The following is a 19,734-nucleotide window of genomic DNA, read 5'->3' on the forward strand; positions in this document are numbered from 1 at the left end:
TATTTTTTTCTCTCAGAGAGTAATGAGTCTTTGGAACTCTCTTCCTCAAAAGGTGGTGGAAGCAGAGTCTTTGAATATTTTTAAGGCAGACCTAGATAGATTCTTGATTAACAAGGGGGTGAAAGGCGACCAGGGGTAGGCAGGAATGTGGGGTTGAGGTTACAATCAGATCGGCCATGACCTCATTAAATGGCGGAGCAGGCTCGAGGGGCCGAGTGGCCTACTCCTGCTCCTAATTCGTATGTTCATATGTTAATCATCCAACTTCAGTTCATACCTTACTGATCTGAAGCACACTCTGGACTATGCCCAGCACCTATATTAAATCTAATGAATTTTAAATAAACAATCTTTTTTAGCAAGTGGCACCAGGGAATGAGGGTCAATCGTGTGCTTTGTTGGGGTGTTGATCTCACATGGGCTGCCCTGGGGAGTAGCAACTTGGAAATCAAAGTTTGCTCTTCAGGAGAGGAGGATTTTGAAGGGAAAGCCAATTTCAGATCATTCTTATTGGATCCTGGCAGCCGCTTCTGGGTGACATTGGCAGGCACCTGAAAACATCTTATTGCCCCATTCTCTCAGATGCAGGCACCCGGTGAGGAAGAAGGATAATGGGAGGTAATGAGACATCTGCACCCACCCCTCACAATAAAAGCACAAGAAATTTGTTTCGGTTCTGTTGAGAGGTTAATTCTACATAAGACACTTTTCTCTCTTAATATTCGTTTGCTCCAATAAAGTTGAATTTACTTCTCGAATCAGATGAAAAGTCACTGGCCTCAAAAGGTAACTCTGCTTCTCTTTCCAAAGATGCTGCCTGACCTGCTGAGTATTTCCAATTGTTTGTTTTTGTTTCAGATTTACAGCATTTGCACTCGCTTGTTTTTAATTTACTCGTTGTTCCCTTCCTGTTCACAGGGTTAATTAATGGAGTTCAACTTGGAGCCCAGTCCATTATATTTCAGATTATAACAGTACCATACAGGATAAGGCTGAAGATTCTGTGCAGATTCAGTACTTACATGCCTAAAGCATCTGTCACCAAAGAAGAGCAATATTAAAACAAGAGAATAACATTACCCTTAGCACTTTAGCAGTGAATTAAGGTTAAACCTTAATTCCTCCTTTCATTGCACTTCCAAATAATAACTATTCCATTCTACCTAATCTGATCCATTATAGCTCACGCTCAATTGCAGCGACAATAGCAATCCACCCACTAATCTATTTGTTAAATTGATAATCATACTCTTGAACAGTAACTAAAATTTAATCAAAGGAAGAGGTCATTCGTATGATGTAGGAGATTTAACAGGAGCTGTCTTCTATAATCATGTTTTTCTGTTCTTTAATTACACTGTTTTATAACCTTCCTTTTCAAATACTTACTCGATTCGCTTCTAAGTCATGTTATGGTCTCTCCCTCAGTAGCAGCTTGTGCTCAAGTTCTAATAACCCTGTCTGTGAAAATATTTCTTATCATCCTTTTGCCCTTCTATGTTCATCCTGAGCCTTGCCTCCCTGTTACCAGTGAAAGTGATTTTCGCCATTTACCCTCACAAAACGTTTCATATTTTTGGAATCCTGGGTCTGATTCTCCTTTAACCCTTTCTGTTCCAGGGATAAGAGCCTCAGTTTTTGAAGCCGATGAAAGCAAAATGCCGCAGATGCTGGAAATCTGAAATAAAAACAGAAAATGCTGGAAAAACTCAGCAGGTCTGGCAGCGTCTGTGGAGAGAGAAACAGAGTCAATGGGCAAAATTCTCCCAATATGAAACAAAGTGCAGTGGCGGGTGGTATTACCAGCACCCAGCCCGCTGTCTGTAATGGCGGCAACCCGCGCCCGATTCTGCACTTGAGGCCTCATTAATTATGCAGCGGCACATTTCACTCTGAGTCACCTGACAGGTCAGGAGCTGATTCATCTGCCCGCTGTCAGCTGGTGGGTTCGAAGGTGCGGGCACCGTATTTAAATGCCAGTCCAACACGCAATCTTCAGCCCACTAGAGATGTCCGCAGCCCATAAGAGAAAGGCCGAGAGCCTCAGGACGAAGTCTGCACCCCGCTTCACCCACCAGGCCCTCCAGGCCTTGGTCAGAGGGGTTCAGGAACAACGGCACGTGATCTACCCCACAGATGGCTGCAGGAAGCACAGCAGCCTCACCTCTCCGGCCTGGGACACCGTAACGGAGCAGGTCAGCGTGGCTGATGCCCACACCCAAAGTGTCACCCAGTGCAGGGAGAGGATGAATGATTTCACCCGCTCTGCCGGGGTTAATTATCCTTCAACACTCTCCAATATCAAAGTCTCATCATGGCACCATGCACTCAAATGGCTACTCTCTTCAGGGGTTTCACACAACCAATAGAGGGGGACACATATCAACATTCACTCTCTCACCGAGACTTTCACGTCACTATTTTCCCCTCTGTCATGTTGTTCACACCCCATCCTCTGGCTCTTCTGGGGAGGGCTCACCACACACAGGGGACATACATCTCACCCAACATCTGCTCTGTCCCTCCTCATCACATGCCTTTCTTTCTTCTTCATACAGCCCAAGCTGGTGCACAGTGGGCGTGAGAGAGCGCAGACCGGGGGAGGGACGTCCGACATCCTCGCCCTCAGTGAATTCGAGGAGGCTGCAGCCGAGCTGGCTGGGGACGACATGGTCGCTCTTGTGGGGAAGGGGAGATCGGCCTCTCCAACCAACCTAGTGCGGATCCCAGCTCCATCACCTCACCAAATCCTGACATTCACAGTGACTCACATGCAGCCTTGTCTAGCTCATGCTCATTAACTGAAACTCTCTTTTCTATTTTCTAGGCACAAGCACATCGAGGCCCCCAAGCCAGTCCAGCAGCCCCAGTGCAAGCCCCCAGACCTCATCCGAGGAGGAAGCTGTGGAAGAACCATCACGACCCTCACACGCACTGTCCACCAGCTCAGAGACACACACGTCGGTGGGGCACAGGTACGGATTAGGCTCGGGCTCATTTTTTGGGGAACACCTCACTGACACATCCCCGCATCAGTCGGAGACAGAGATAGCCCAGGTCTCGGGCACTCGGAGGGCTGCTGGAGACCAGCCACCCACTCGGTCCGAGTCAGATGATGAGCCTCTGGAAGCGGCCAAATCTATGCAGGGGATGCAACGACAGGCAGCAGGACATCAGGCAGAGATTCGGCAGTCACTCAGCAGACTAGAATGAACGAGTCCATCCACGTTCTGTCTGATGTCACTGTTATGGCACAGCGGATGGTAAATACTGAGCTGCTCAAATCCCAGAGGGAAACTTGAAACAGATGCCACAACTGTTTTGCAATTTGTATTTTATTTTGAGACGTGTGCCTTGAATTCAGTAGAAATAAGTCCACCCAGTTCTAGAGGTTTTTTTTACAAAACTAAATTGTACATTTATTAATAAAATAAAAGATTTTAAGCACATACATAGGTCTACAAATTACTACTATAATAACTCCTAAATCCCCTAATTAATCTGGCTCTCAGTTACACCTCCGTTATGGCAACAGCAAAACAAAATATAAGTTCAACAGGCCCAGGCAAAACACACATTACCCTGGACAGTGATATTCAAAGTGAGTTTTCTTAGCTTTGGTTCCTATGGACAGAAACTTGATGCACAGAGGCTGGAGGCTTTTCACACTTGTGTTAGATCTTAGAATGCCTTCTCCTCTTACACAACCTCATCTTCTTTATACAGGTTTCTCCCTTTTTAATGTAATTTCCATTGTCCCGATATGTCTTTGCAACTTTACTTTTCTCATAATATAAATCTTTCATAGTACTAATATTATCAGTAACCTTTGGGAAAAATAAACACACTGTTTGGCTTAGCTTCTTTTAGCTAGATGTAACATCTTACCATCTCTTTGAAATTCAAACAAACCTAATTTATCTAAAAATGCAAATGTTCCTCGCACCTCACATTCTAAAACTTCAGCCGTGTTTACGTATTTAGCATTTCAAACTTAGCTTCCCTTTAGATAACTCAAAAACTCCAGACCAGCAGCCTCCAATTCAAATAAATTCCCCACACACACATCCGAACAGAGATCCAAACCCTATTATTAACCTACCTTTACAATAAATCACAATAATATTATGAAAATTATTGTATTTTCATTACAGTTGTGGCTCTGACATTCAAGCGCCTTGAGTTCACCATGGGAAGGCTGGTGACCATCATGGAGACCTTAGTCCAGCAGGTCTTTCTGGGTTTGCACTTGGCTCATGGCCGCACCCTGGTAGATGTGGGCGACATGGGGACGAGGCACCTTGACCTCCCTCCAGGTGCACCATCTCCTGCAGGAGCTCGGGCGGGGCCCACCGGGAGGCTGAGCGTCAGCAGGACAACCTGGCGGCCTCCTCTCAGGACACTCCAAGGGTGTGCAGCCGCTCACAGCCCCCTCTGCCTGTGACCCCATCCTGAGGCCTCCGAGGGCTCTTCTGCCCCTGAGCAGGTGACCCTTATCAGGCCGGGGCCCCCCAGGCCATGGGCCACTAGAGGATGTCTACCAAGGTCATCACAGACATCAGGGCGTAGCAGTCAGCAGGCTGCCTCCACCTCTGCTGCGGACTTTGGGGCTGCACCCAGGCGTAGTGCTAGAGTTAGGAAAGTTAAGAAAAATTGAGGGCACTTGTGGATCTTGGGTGTGCTAGATGTGCAACTAAATTGAACTTTTGTTAATACATTAGATGGCTATGTGAATGTTCCTGTCAACTGAAGGCATTGTGGCTTTGTACTTTGGAATCCTCTTATTTCGAGGCTTAGCCTTCCTCCCACTCAGTGATAGTGTCCCACTGTGAGACTCACATTCCTGTGATGTCAATCTCAGTTGAACTCGTATCCGCACCCCTGTGTGATGTCAGGGATATGTATTTAAATCATTATTGGAAATGTGTGATGTAAGATTTCTAACCCTTCTTCCTCAAGGAACACCATTGAGTGAGGGCAGCTCATCAGCATTGATATTCTAGCTGCATTTGTGTCTCCTCAGTGGTAGTGGCAGAAGAAAAGACATGCATGGGAGGAGGAGATCCATAGGCATGTCCACGTCCTGGTCGCAGCAGTAAGAAGCGGCAAAGGCTTCAAGTTTTCTCTCGTATCGATCTTGTCCCTAAGTGGACTCTCAGTTCCCAGAGTGAGCTCACTCACAGGGCCCCATGGACGAAAGCAATGATCGTGGCCTGGCAATTCATGAGGTCAGAACGCGCGAGTGTGAATGCGAGACTTGTTCTCATTGCAATTGGGTGGACATCCCCTGAGTTGAAAGAAAATGGCATTGAGGGCTAGGAGAGATGTGGCCATATTCCCTCACGACTTTACTTTCCTGGAACCTGTCAACAATTAACGTATCACGTCTCCCATGACTTCCACCGTGGCATGATTGCGAACATACTGACCCTCAGCAGCCTCCTGAGGTTTCTGGGCCTCTGATCTTCATCCTCCGATGAGCTCTCATCCTCCTCCAGTTCATCCTCTGGCGGGGGTTCACCTCTTTTCATTGCCAGATTGTGAAGGACACACACACTACGATGATGCAGAAAATCCTGTTGGGTGTGTATTGGAGTGAACCACCTGAGTGTTCCAAGCATCTGAAACGCACCTTCAGAAGCCCTATGGTCTGCTCTATAAGGGAGCGTGTGGAGCTGTGAGCAGTGTTGTACCCCTCCTCAGAACGACTCTGAGGCCAGCACACCAGTGTCATCAGCCAGCGTTTCAGTGGGTTCCCCTTATCCCCAAGCAGATATCCCTGCGGACATAATGGCCCCTCCAAAATCTCAGGCAACTGGGAGTGACTCAGGATGTAGGAGTCATGGCAACTCCCAGGGTACCCTGCACAAACGTACAGTATGTGCTTCCAGTGATCACACACCAGTTGTACATTGATGGAATGGTAGCCCTTGGGGTTTATAAACATTAGGGGCTGCTGCCATGGAGACTGTATAGCCACATGGGTGCAGTCTATTGCACCCTGCACTCTTGAGAATACTGAGATGGCGGCGAAGCCGGTGAATCTCGCAGCCTGGCTACCTTCATCCAGAGCAAACCTGACATAATGATGGGCCTTCCTGTAAAAGGCATCTGTGACTTCCTTTATGCATCAATATGTTGTAGACTGAGAGATGCCATACAGGTCGCCTGTTCATGTTTGGAAAGAACCAGAGGCCAAGAAATTGAGTGCAGCGGTTACCTTCAAAGCCACTGGCAAGGGATACCCTCCAACTCCATGTGGCATCAGGTCTTCATGAAGAATGTGGCATATGTGATGTACCAGAGTTCGGGTCAAACACAGATGTGCACGGCATTGCCTCTCGCTTATTTGTAAATAGGAAGCTCTTGAACGATAAACCCTAGGTCTGGTGAGTCACTCCACTTGTCTGGGTTTCTCCTCCTGACCTTCCTGTTCACACTGTGGCTCCGCTTGACCATGTCCCTCCTGCTGGAGCTGCGAGCGGAGTCACCTCTCCCTCCTTCGCCTCCTCCATTGCATTAGGACCCTGACAAAGGCAGCACTGAGCCCTGGATCTATTTCTGCTTTTGGCTTCTCTCTGAAAGGAAAATTGAAGACATTAATGATTCAAGGGGCAAGAATGTGAAGCTCAGAGGATGACACGTTTGGAGACTATAAGGGTCCATAGTTTTTCCTGCCCTGCTTACATGCTGGCTGATGCCGCCTTGTACCTGAGACACCAGCACAGACATTGAGGTGACCAAGTCGGCACTGCAGATATGTAAAATGTTGAGCCCTGCGTGGGATGCTAAAGTTTAAGTGAGATTATTGACCCAACCTAGCTCTGTGCTCCAGTTTCTGATGTGGCATGTTAATGACCTGTTGCTCATGGTCAATGAGTGGATGTCCTTTGCCCCATTAGGAGTGTCACATCTGGTAAACATGTGACTGACCTTTGTTGATGGAATGACATATATGATACAGCTGTGTCTCCCTCACTATTGCCTGCATTCCCAAATTCTACATTCCAATGTGTTACACTTGAGATGCAGCAACTATGATGTGTAGCCACTGAGTTCTGAGTGGCCCTTTGACAGTGTTAATGAAGCCATTGGCTTTAAGTGGCTTTCATTGCAAGGAGGTCTTTCTCCTTTCTTTCTAAGTAGACTCCTGTTCACTCCTGCAGCAACAAAAGGTTAGAGGGCAACCCCAGAAAGACCCCCCTTGTGTTCACCCTTCCCCCTGACTGCCATTCCACAGCCTTCCCTCCCCATTGTTCCCCCTTGTGTTTGTCAGTCTGACCCCTCACCTCACAGCCCACCCCCCGTTGAAGTGCTAGTCTCTGAAAGTGGAGGCCTGCTTGAGTGCCACAGCACAGGGGTGTTCCTCAGGACAATGAAAGCAAAGAGAAGGAGCAATCCAAACTGACAGCCCCAGCAGAGTGGCGTTCATCGCAACAAGACCGGCACCACGCTATGGCAGGTATGTTCCACTCACCTTGAAGTTACCAGCAAACTGAGGTCTGACTTGTGCATGCCACCCCTTTTCAAACGGGTTTGACACCAATGTAGTTTCCCGCTGGCGTGATGGAAGATTGGAAGGTGTGGCAAGATTCCAGTGAGCAGCTGTTTTAATGAGCATTCATGACATGTTAGTGAATACAAATGGAGTTCATGCCACTGGTCGGTGAAATAACCGACCCACCATGAAAAGACTGTCGGGAGAATTCGACCTGTCTTAACAATGGCGGATTTCCGATTTTTTGCCTCCCGCCGGATTCTCCACTCTCACCCACCATGAAACCCATCGCGGGCAGGGTGGGAGAAACATCCGTTTCAAGTCCGTATGCCTCGGAAGAAGAGTCATACGGACTCGAAACGTTAACTCTGTTTCTCCCTCCACAGATGCTGCCAGACCTGCTGAACTTTTCCAGTTTTTATGTCAATTTTTCAGCTGTTGTCTGTAGCTATAGCTTCTTGTTTTGTTGCCCTTTTGGTGGCTCTAATCTAACATCCCTAGACTACATACAACATTTCAACTGCGGCCTAACCAATAGCTTGTAGAAATTTAACATCAGTCCCTTGCTTTTGTATAAAATTCAGAAATTCAGTTGGCTTTTTATGGCCTTTTCTACCTAGATTCCTTCATTTCAAAATCTATGTATCGGATTTCTTTATTTCTCCACTGTGTCAATAATCTGACCGCACTCGTATACTTTCTTTGTTTTTTTCCAAAACGTACTATTACCAAATTTCACAGCATTAAACTCTATTTGCCACATGCCTGCCCAGTCTGTTAACCTGCTTACATTGCCCTGCAATCTCCTGTATTCTTGCTCGGTTTGCCATGTCTCCCTCCTTGGTATCATTAGCAAGCTGTGCAATGTTATTTTGTGAGGGTGTTTTTAATCTCTGCCTTCTCATGTGCAGATAAATTGTAGAGCCAAAATAGATCCAACTGGTGGCATTAACAGCAATGATGATGCCTTCTCCTGGCACCCATATGGATTGCTTATGGCATTTGGAGGACTTTGCCAGTGGGTCATCCAGGTGCTGATGTGCATTGGGATCTGTTATAAATTTTGACTGCAGCTTTCTTTTACCTCGTTTAGGGGCCATTCTTCAACAACAATAATGCATTTATATGGCGCCTTTATCATAGTATAACATACGAAGGAGCTTCAGAAGAGCATTGTCAAAACAACATTTGTGAAGGTGATATCAGGACAGGTGACCAAAAGCTTGTTCAAATAGGAAAAGTTTAAAGGAGTGTTTTAAAGTGGAGGGCTGGTGGTTGGGTGGGGGGTGGGGGAGAGAGAGCAGTGAAGGTAAAGAGGTGGAGATGTTTAGGTCCCTGAATTCCAGCGCTTCGGACCAAAGCAGTTGGTGAAAGGGCTGCCAATGTTGGAGTGATGAAAATCAGAGATGAACAAGAGGCCAGAATTGGAGGAGCACAGAGCTCATGGAGGATCTTAGGTTTAGAGGAGGTTGTAAAGATAGGAATGGATGAGCCCATGGAGAGATTATATTGAGTATGAAAAGGTAATTTGAGGGCCAAAGTGGGGGACAAGAAAGGAGAAAAAAAACCCATGCACTTGGCATCTATGCTGTGGACAATTTGTAATGACGTTAATAGATAATAATTATTAACAGGAACTCTGATTTTATTCCTTCCAGAGACCCGGAGGGTGATGAAGGGGGTGGGGTTGGGAGTGGTGGGTAACGAGGTTAATTGTAAAACCAACCACTTCCCAACTGAGATCAGGTAACTCAGCACAAAGGAGGGACTGAACCTCTGACCTTCCTGATCTGTTCGGTGATACATCCACCCACAGGTATATTGACAGAGCAGTTACTTTCAGCAACAGATTTAATGGATGGACAAAACAGAGAATAATCTTTACATAACTATTCATGTTATTTTTCCTGAAGATTGCTATAGGATACAGTGTGGCTGCAGCTGTTCTTGTGGGTAATGCACTGGGTGCCAGTAATCCAGGACAGGCTGTAAACTCTGCTAAAGTTGCTCTATGTTGCATTGGTGAGCCCAATAGTTTTATCTCATTGACCAAAACTGTGGTTATTAAAACAATGTGTCCCTCACAATCTCTCCAATGTTCTCCACTTTTAAACCCTCCTGAAAGGTTTGGCTCCTCACTGGGATACAGCTCCCTGGGTGCCAGGATTGTCTGTAAGATTCCCAATTGGTCATTCTTTGTGAATGAGCCTAAATAGTAGTTACCGATAGACTATTTGATTGCAGTGTTAGTGTCTTGTCAATTACATTTTTAGGTTTGTCAATGTCAATGATATCATTAGGGAGAAGAGAAAAAGGTGATGGGTGTTAGTTGTCTTTGAGCACATATAAATAGGAGATCATCATCATCCCCAGGAATGATATTTTGGTTCAATTAGTTAAGTTTCCTGTCATGTTTTTGTTTTAGTTACAGTGCTCCATAAGTGGCTGTTTGCCCCCTCTCATTTATTGATTTTAGTTTAATTTATTGATTTTGTTTTTATAAAAGAGCCTATAAATAGGGGATCATCATCAGCACCTGGAATGATATTTTGCTTTAATTAGTTGTTACCTTTCACGTTTTTGTTTTAGTTACAGTGCCCCACCAAGGGCTGTCACCCTCTCTTATTTATTGATTTTTGTTTAATTTATTGATTTTTGTTTACTAAAAGAGTATAAATAGGGGATGGCTGGGACACTGGGTTGTGCTTCCATGATCGGTGTGTACCGTGGAGGCTGGATTGCTTCATCAGCTCCAAAAACAACATTTTAATTTAATTAGATAAGTTTCCTTTGTCTTTTGTTACTGTGCCCCTTTAAGGGACTGTTTCCGTAGTCAATCAATTTATTTTATTGGATGACTGTTGCTTTAAGTGGATGACACTGGGTTGTGTGGGAGGAGAGCTGTGAAACTGAACATGTCAATAAACTCTCTCAATAAAGAAAAGCTCTGTGTCTTGGATTTGGCTTCACCAACCAACTTGGATCCTGTTAACATGCAGAAGTTATGGCAGCTGAGCCTGATTCCGGCCCAGCCTGATATCTACACATAAAACACTTCCACTAGAGTTTTAAAAAGCTCTGTTGTTTTGGGATCTGTTAATGCCATCAATGTTATATTTATTGTCTATTCCTAGTTGCCTTGAGAAGGTGGCGGTGAGCTGCCTTCTTGAACTGCTGCAGTCCATATGGTGTAGGTATATCCACAGTGCTGTTAGGAAAGGAGTTCCAGGATTTTGACCCAGCAACAGTGAAGGAATGGTGATATATTTCCAAGTCAGGATAGTGAGTGACTTGGAGGAGAATTTCCAGGTGGTGGTGTTCCAATGCATCTGCTGCCCTTGTCCTTCTAGGTGGCAGAGGTCATGGGTTTGGAAGGTGCTGTCTATGGAGCCTTGGTGAATTCCTGCAGTGCATCTTGTAGGTGGTACATACTGCTGGCACTGTGTGTCAGTGGTGGAGGGAGTGAATGTTTAATGTAATCAAGCGGGCTGCTTTGTCCTGGATGGTGTCAAGCTCCTTGAGTGTTTTTGGAGCTGCACTCATCCAGACAAGTGGAGAGTATTCCATCACACTCCTGATTTGGGCCTCGTAGATGGTGGACAGGTCTCCTTATTCCAGTTCTTAGGGTGCTGGTGCCTCCACAATGGTGTTAGGAAGGGAATTCCAGGATTCTGAGCTGGGCACAATGACGGAATGATGATATATGTTCAAGGCAGGATGGTGTGTGAGTTGGTTGGCCATTTGGTGATGATGATGCTTCTTCTCCATTGAGACTCTTCTCCTTCTCTGTGGTAGCAGTCACAGGAGGTGGAGATGTTGTTGATGTTACTTTAGCAGCTTGCTGCATCCTGTAGATCGTACATATTGCAGTCACAGTGTAGAAGCAGTGAAGGGAGTGGCTATTGAGTCTAATAGCAGGGGAACAATCACATATTGGATGGTGCTGAGTGATGTTGTGATTATACCAGTGGTGAGTATAATTTCACAGCCCTGATTTGAATTTTTTGTAGATGGTGGAGAGGCTTTCAGTGACCAGACTGCCCAGTCTCTGCCCCGCTCCTGTAGCCAAGGTGTTGATATAGCTGCTCTAGTTAAGTTTCTGGACAATGGTGATTCGTCAGGAGCTGGGTGATGGGACACTCAGCAACGGTCGTGCTATTGAAGTTAGATGGCTGGGTTTTCTCTTGTTTGAGATGGTGATAAAACTGGCCCTTACATGGTGCAAATGTTAATGGTCATTTACCAGCCCAAGCCTGGACGTTATCCAAATCATTCTGTAGGCGGCTTCATTCCATCATAAATGGAATAATAAACATCAGCAAATGGTTGCACTTCCGACCTCGCAGCTGTTGATGAAGATCATCGTGTGGAGATCAGGAGATGAAACCCTGGATGATTTCCTCCCTCCCTCCCTCCTCCAGAGGCACTGAGACCAATTGTACAATTTCTACACCCATTCTTACACCAAGCCCCACCCAGTCCCCAGCTCAGATCAGCTAATTCGGAGCAGATTGGGATTGACGCTGGATCATTCCCTGTATGTGCAGCACAATAACTCATTGCTTTTACCAGCTAAGCTCTCAGGAAAGCTAAAGGCAGTCACTGTTAAGCCTGGATAACTGTGCAAATCCTGCCTCCTCGTGTCAGAATTGCCAATGTACATTGTCCTGTGACCTGTGCATTACATCAGGAACTTCTGTTCAGAGTCAACAGAGTCAACCGAAGCTCAACAGCAGCTGGAGGAAAAGCTCCTCATCTTACAATTAGGCACTTTACAGACATCCAGACTCAACACTGAGCTCAACAATTTCAGGTCATAAACACTGCTCCCATTTTTTTCAGACTGCACATTGGGACAATAGCTCTGCCCTTGCCAGTTACAGCTCCTCCAGGGCAATCTTTTATATCTTTACCAACCCTGTTAGCTCCCTTTCTTTTGCCTTGCTCCATCATCCCTGTTGTTATTCAATCACCCACCCCTGCCTCCTAACCCCATCACAGAGTTTCCCTTTCATTCTATCCTCCCATCCCCCCTTTCAGTGTATCTTTCTCTAATCTTTGCCAGCCCTGACAATAGGTAAATAGCCTGACTGTTTCCAGCATGATCTGTTTTTATTTTATATATACATATGTATATTTTTTTGTGCAGCAGCTCTGGTTTAGCTGGTAGTAATCGCGTCTCTGACTCACAAGGCTCCGGTTCCAGGTCCCACTCCAGTCCCTGGATTTTGCCTTTGGCAGGCGTGTGCGATCGGCGGGTCTGGGAGCGGCCGGGAAACAGACAGCTGACCGCGATCGGCCCCCGACCGCGATTTCACGCTGTCTGGCCAATTAACAAACAGCCAGCCTGAAACGCGCGCTGAAAAGCTCAGCGCTGCGGGGGTGGGGGTGGGAAGAGGGTGGGCGATGGTGTCACCGCGGGTGGGGAGTGGGGGCGTGGGTGAGTTTTGCGAGAGAGGTCTCCTGAAGGCAGACGGCTGCCTCAGGGAGCTGCAGGCCTGAAAATCATCAAATAAAGTTTTAAAAAGCTGCAAAAAAAAAGGTCCATGCATCACAATCAAATCGCCTGAAAATATAGCTGATAAAAAATGCTGTCGGCCGATCTTTATTTTTATTCTATATCATAACGGAAATCTCATCCCGCCTTTGGGTGAGGTTTGATGCAAAATGCAAAGGCCGCCCGGCCGATTCGCCCGTCCGCCAACCGTAAGGTTGGACGGGCCGCGAAAATTCAGAGACAATTGCACCGTTAATGGGCTTAATTGCCCTCTTAGTTGTCGGCGGGCACGCTTCCGGCTTTTGCGCCCGCCTGCCGAGCGAAATGCCGGGATGTTCGCCCAACGTCTTCTCGCGCGATTTTACGCCTAATCAGGTCGGGCGCCTGCCTGCCCGTGGGGTGTAAAATTTAGCCCCAGGACTTGAGCACAAAAATCAAGGCTGACACTCAAGTGTAGTACTGAGTGCTGCACTGTCACAAGTGCCATCTTTCAGAATGAGATGTTAAACCAAGGCCCCATCTGCCTGCTTGGGTGGATGTAAAAGATCCCACAGCACTATTTTGAAAAGATGCCGGGGAGTTACCCCATCGTCTGGGGCAATATTTATCCCCCAATCAACATCACTGAAACAGGTGATCTATTAGTTTTCATATTGCTGTTTGTGAGAACGTGCTGTACATAAATTGGCTGCCATTACAACAGTAACTACACTTCAAAAAGTACTTTGTTGGCTGTGAGCCCAAAGCGTGCTGCCTTCTCCACCACAGTCAATAGGATGACATTCACTGTCTAGGCTTAACCAGGAAGCCGACTCCTGGAGCAAGTCATAGAGGGGTCTGGGGAGGCGCTAAGGTCCATGAAACTGTGCCCGAAGAGGCAATCGACAGTCAGTAAAGCAGAGGGGAGCTGGGGATGGGATGTGTTGGAAAAAGGGAGGGATAAAAGAAACAGCGAACAGCAATTTTCTTTAAAAGGATATTGAGAATTTCAATGAGATTATTGATGAGAATTCTTCATGCTTTTCACTTATTCCCACAGGGTGCATCTCCTTTGTAAATGCAGTGATACTTGGAGCAATGGGGAATGTGGTGGACTATATCTTCACCAGTGACAACTCAGTGATAAAATTTCTACCGGCATAAAGACTCATTAACACACTTTTACAAAATGGATTCAGAGTCATGTGAAAGTTCTCTGATATCCCTCTTCTCATTTTCCAGAGAAATTCTACCTTTAGTCATAGAAGTAATTCTATTATGTGCTGCTTTTCATTTGTTTGATGCTATGGTGGTGAGTATTTCCGTGTATCTGTGATATTAGTACAGGATTACAAAATAAATTTCTGCTGTTTGGTGTTATTAATTATTAATTCCTTTATTTTAAATTTATTCTGTCGTATCGATAAAATCTTACCTGCAGCGCACATCTGTCAGATTCTGTGTGTCACACACACCCCATAGTGTCATATTTCCATTTCCCACTTTGTTACAGATACAATCCAATCTTACATAGGATTTTACAGCACAGAAACAGGCCATTCAGCCCAATTAATCTGTGCTGGTGTTCATGCTGCATTTAACCCTCCTCTCACCCTACTTCATCTCACCCTAACTCACCCAAAACAAGGATATTTAGAAGAATAACCCAAAAAAGGCCAGTTAATTCATGCTGAGCACTCTGATCTGGATCCAGAAATTTAGAAACAATTAGAAAAGAGAAGACCGAACGGTGACCTGATAAAGGGCTTCAAGATTATGAAAGGGTTTGATAGGCTAGACACAGAGAAGACATTTCCATTTGCAGGTGAGATCAGAATTCTGAGCAATAAATTTAAAGATAGTCACTGATAAATCCCATTGAGAATTCAGGTGAAACTTCTTTACCCAGCGACCGGTGAGAATGTGGAACTCTCTACCACCGGTTCAGGTAAAGTGAATTGCATGGATATATTTAAGGGGTAAGCTGTATGAACACCTGAGGGAGAGATGAATATAGGGATATGTTGACTAAGTTCGATGGAGAAAGGTGGGAGGAAGTTCACGTGGAGCATAAACATCAGTATAGACCAAGGGGACCAAATGGCTTGTTCCTGTGCTGTAAATACTATGTAAGCTATATACTATGTTAAAAATTGCAATCATTTTTGGTTTGACCTCAGCACCTTACTAATGATTGTGATGACACCATTAGGGCAGTAACTGTCCAGTCTTTGACCTATCCTGTGTGTTGAGAAAATGAGATATCTAGTGCTCTAAATTATTGGCTCCCACTCAATCTCTGAAACAGTTGGATTGGAGAATGGTTAATTCTGCTTCCCATGACTTCAGCATTATCAGAGCCACCCTAGTCTTTGCTGTGCCCAGTTCCTTCTTAATATCAAGATGAATGAAGCAAGTTGGAGGAATATTGACTTTGATGATAGTGGGGGACATCTGAAGGTGGACAACGGAAGCTGGCTAACTGAAATCCCCCACTCGACAATTACCTGCATAAAAGAGGTCTCCACAGAACCACCACTGAACTTACAGCAGGAGAAATCCCTGAAGAAATTCATCTCCATTGTTGTTTCTTGGAATGGTTTGATGTGTTTCTGTTTCGGCTCCCTGTGTTTTTAATTTTAATTGATTTTTTTTTAAACTGAAGTTTTATTAAAGATAATGAGAACAGTCTGAAACATGGAGCCCTTGACAGTGGTCTCACGGAGAAAAGGTGACATCGCGTTGCTGTTATCACATTGTAAAGGAGACTGCAGCCACAGTCACATAGGTTTGGATCATAGGAACAGGAAGAGGCCATTCAGCCCCTCGAGACTGCTCTGCCATTAAAATAGACCATGAGGGAGAAACCTAAGAAATATGTGTGCTTTGATATTTTTAATTCGGAAAATAATTTCCATTTGTTACCATTAATTTTAACAATACAAGAAAGTGAGTTGACCACAGAGCTGTTCCCTACATTATATCAATGACTGCGTTCCAAGTGTAATGCATTGGTTCTGAATTATTTGGGGACATGTTAAGTCAATAGGTTTTGTTTCCTTCCTGTAGAAACCACAGATAGTTGTCGTGTAATCACTGTAATATATTCTGTTTTGTCTATTCTACAGGGTGTAAGTGGTGGAGTGTTAAGAGGAGCTGGGAAGCAAAAGCTGGGAGTTGTCGGTATCTTAATTGGATACTACCTAATTGGGCTTCCTATTGGAATCTCACTGATGTTTGCTGCAAAACTTGGTGTATTTGGTAGGAATTTAAATAGTTTTTCTCTTTGTTCTTTATTGGTAATTATCAACCTCCCCCTACTCCCTGTAAAGCACTGAGGATATTGTTCCATCTTTGGATCAGTGCTGGTCAGCATCATTGGATGGAAGTAAAAATTATAATCATTTTTGGATTGATCTCAGCACTTTACTAATGGCTGGGGTGAAGCCATCAGGGCTCTAATTGGCTGGTGTCAGGTTTATCCTGAGCATTGAGGATAGGAGATACCTGGGGTTCCAAATTATTGGTTTAGGCCAGTTCAATTGCTGTACTGAAACAATTGGGTCGGAGAGCAGTTGGGCACTGGTCTTCAGCACTATCAAAGCTCTCCTAGTCTTTGCTGTGTCCAGTCACAATATGTCCCTGTGTGATTTTGGGGCCAAAATGTCTATCACTCCTCACTCTGACCCCAGTGAACAATGGAGAGACAGAGCAAGATTATTTTCTGCAGCATGAATAGTAAGACTGTGCCCAAAGGACAACAGAGACCAAAGTTCACAAAAAACCTGTTGCTACTGGTGAACTCCAGTCAACTACCAAATACATAATAAAGAAAGAATTATTTACAATGATTAATTATGAGCAGATTTCCAAATGTCTCATGAATGGTGATCATCTCAATTGGATAGTGTTAAGTTGTAGGGTTTCAAAAGACCATTTCCAATTCAATGGTTGTGGCAGAGCTGCAGTGAACAAATTGCCACCTTTAAGACCAGGGTGTGGATGTCAGAGACTAGATAGACACAGCCTGACTTAGACATAACCAGTAGTCAGTGTCCCAGGCTCCTCCATAAATCTCCCTGGTAATGTTTTCTCCCACCGGCAGGGCAGAACCTCCAAAGTTTGAGCTACAATACAGCCAGTTCGGGGAGGTATCCTTGGGAATGTTCAGCATTAACCTTGCGTTCTATGCAGTTTTATATCTTCCGGTCAAACATAAGCAATGAAACCGCTAGTTTAGGCTTGTCTAACCTATGGTCTGCAGGCCACTCTCCAGCCTGCCACTCCTCTCTATATGGCCTGCGGACTCGGTGCTCAAAATACTGGGAAGTGAAGTGGAAGATTGTGTGAGGAGCTGCTCCTACAATCACAGGCCCTTCCCTGCTGCATTTGCTGCTGTGTTGCTGATAGGATCACTAGCAAGCTTATCAGCAGCAAACACGAGAGAGAAGCAGTGTCTGATTGGAGGAGTAGCGAACAATGTGCTTCATTCAGCCTAAGGCCAGAACACCGTTGGCGGCAGCAGTGAGTCTGCTGGGGAGGAATAGAGGTTTTCAGGGAGGGGGTCCAGGGGAAGAGAGAGAGAGAGAGAGAGAGAGAGACACACTGACTGGATTGTTAGGGGGGGTGGGGACAAAGGAGGGGGAGGTTGAAAGTGCCGAGTTGGGGGGGTGCGGGTGGGGTTTGGGGGAGGGGGAAAGAGAGAGAGAGAGAGAGAGAGACAGTCCGGGGGTGGGGGGAGGGGACAAGGCCTCCTACACAACTCAAAGCCATCCTCCCAAATCGGACCCGTTTCCCATGGAGCGGCGGCTGCAGCATCAGTGGGACCCCGGAGAGCTGGAGCGTTAGACAGGGCGGGGAGAAAGAGGTCTATCTAAAACCTCTCCTCACCATTTTAATCTCCAAACTACCCAGACCATGGCGGATGTGAGTGAATAAGTGACAGTGTGTGTCTGAGTGTGGCGGCGTGTGAGTGAGAGAGAGAGAGATAGAGTCTGTGAGTGAGAAAGAAAGTTTGTGAGAGAGTGTGCGTATGAGAGAGAGAGAGTGTGCGTATGAGAGAGAGAGAGTGTGCGTATGAGAGAGAGAGAGTGTGCGTATGAGAGAGAGAGAGTGTGCGTATGAGAGAGAGAGAGTGTGCGTATGAGAGAGAGAGAGTGTGCGTATGAGAGAGAGAGAGTGTGCGTATGAGAGAGAGAGAGTGTGCGTATGAGAGAGAGAGAGTGTGCGTATGAGAGAGAGAGAGTGTGCGTATGAGAGAGAGAGAGTGTGCGTATGAGAGAGAGAGAGTGTGCGTATGAGAGAGAGAGAGTGTGCGTATGAGAGAGAGAGAGTGTGCGTATGAGAGAGAGAGAGTGTGCGTATGAGAGAGAGAGAGTGTGCGTATGAGAGAGAGAGAGTGTGCGTATGAGAGAGAGAGAGTGTGCGTATGAGAGAGAGAGAGTGTGCGTATGAGAGAGAGAGAGTGTGCGTATGAGAGAGAGAGAGTGTGCGTATGAGAGAGAGAGAGTGTGCGTATGAGAGAGAGAGAGTGTGCGTATGAGAGAGAGAGAGTGTGCGTATGAGAGAGAGAGAGTGTGCGTATGAGAGAGAGAGAGTGTGCGTATGAGAGAGAGAGAGTGTGCGTATGAGAGAGAGAGAGTGTGCGTATGAGAGAGAGAGAGTGTGCGTATGAGAGAGAGAGAGTGTGCGTATGAGAGAGAGAGAGTGTGCGTATGAGAGAGAGAGAGTGTGCGTATGAGAGAGAGAGAGTGTGCGTATGAGAGAGAGAGAGTGTGCGTATGAGAGAGAGAGAGTGTGCGTATGAGAGAGAGAGAGTGTGCGTATGAGAGAGAGAGAGTGTGCGTATGAGAGAGAGAGAGTGTGCGTATGAGAGAGAGAGAGTGTGCGTATGAGAGAGAGAGAGTGTGCGTATGAGAGAGAGAGAGTGTGCGTATGAGAGAGAGAGAGTGTGCGTATGAGAGAGAGAGAGTGTGCGTATGAGAGAGAGAGAGTGTGCGTATGAGAGAGAGAGAGTGTGCGTATGAGAGAGAGAGAGTGTGCGTATGAGAGAGAGAGAGTGTGCGTATGAGAGAGAGAGAGTGTGCGTATGAGAGAGAGAGAGTGTGCGTATGAGAGAGAGAGAGTGTGCGTATGAGAGAGAGAGAGTGTGCGTATGAGAGAGAGAGAGTGTGCGTATGAGAGAGAGAGAGTGTGCGTATGAGAGAGAGAGAGTGTGCGTATGAGAGAGAGAGAGTGTGCGTATGAGAGAGAGAGAGAGTGTGCGTATGAGAGAGAGAGAGTGTGCGTATGAGAGAGAGAGAGTGTGCGTATGAGAGAGAGAGAGTGTGTGCGTATGAGAGAGAGAGAGAGTGTGCGTATGAGAGAGAGAGAGTGTGCGTATGAGAGAGAGAGAGAGTGTGCGTATGAGAGAGAGAGAGAGTGTGCGTATGAGAGAGAGAGAGTGTGCGTATGAGAGAGAGAGAGTGTGCGTATGAGAGAGAGAGAGTGTGCGTATGAGAGAGAGAGAGTGTGCGTATGAGAGAGAGAGTGTGCGTATGAGAGAGAGAGTGTGCGTATGAGAGAGAGAGTGTGCGTATGAGAGAGAGAGAGTGTGCGTATGAGAGAGAGAGAGTGTGCGTATGAGAGAGAGAGAGTGTGCGTATGAGAGAGAGAGAGTGTGCGTATGAGAGAGAGAGAGAGAGTGTGCGTATGAGAGAGAGAGAGAGAGTGTGCGTATGAGAGAGAGAGAGAGAGTGTGCGTATGAGAGAGAGAGAGAGA

The 19,734-nt window shown here is 46.0% G+C and overlaps 1 protein-coding gene across 1 annotated transcript in view; it reads left to right on the forward strand.

The window, feature by feature from the left end:
- The window catches only part of LOC144684291 (multidrug and toxin extrusion protein 2-like), a 63,841-nt gene that overhangs the window by 15,289 nt on the left and 28,818 nt on the right, over positions 1-19,734 (forward strand). Inside the window, 5 exon segments of the mRNA XM_078547919.1 lie at positions 919-1,003; positions 9,429-9,520; positions 14,035-14,110; positions 14,217-14,286; positions 16,103-16,235. Coding sequence (XP_078404045.1) covers positions 919-1,003; positions 9,429-9,520; positions 14,035-14,110; positions 14,217-14,286; positions 16,103-16,235 — 456 coding nt within the window.

This window comes from Cetorhinus maximus, chromosome 9, assembly GCF_964194155.1.
Source record: "Cetorhinus maximus chromosome 9, sCetMax3.hap1.1, whole genome shotgun sequence".
In the NCBI taxonomy this organism is placed as follows: Eukaryota; Metazoa; Chordata; class Chondrichthyes; order Lamniformes; family Cetorhinidae; genus Cetorhinus; species Cetorhinus maximus.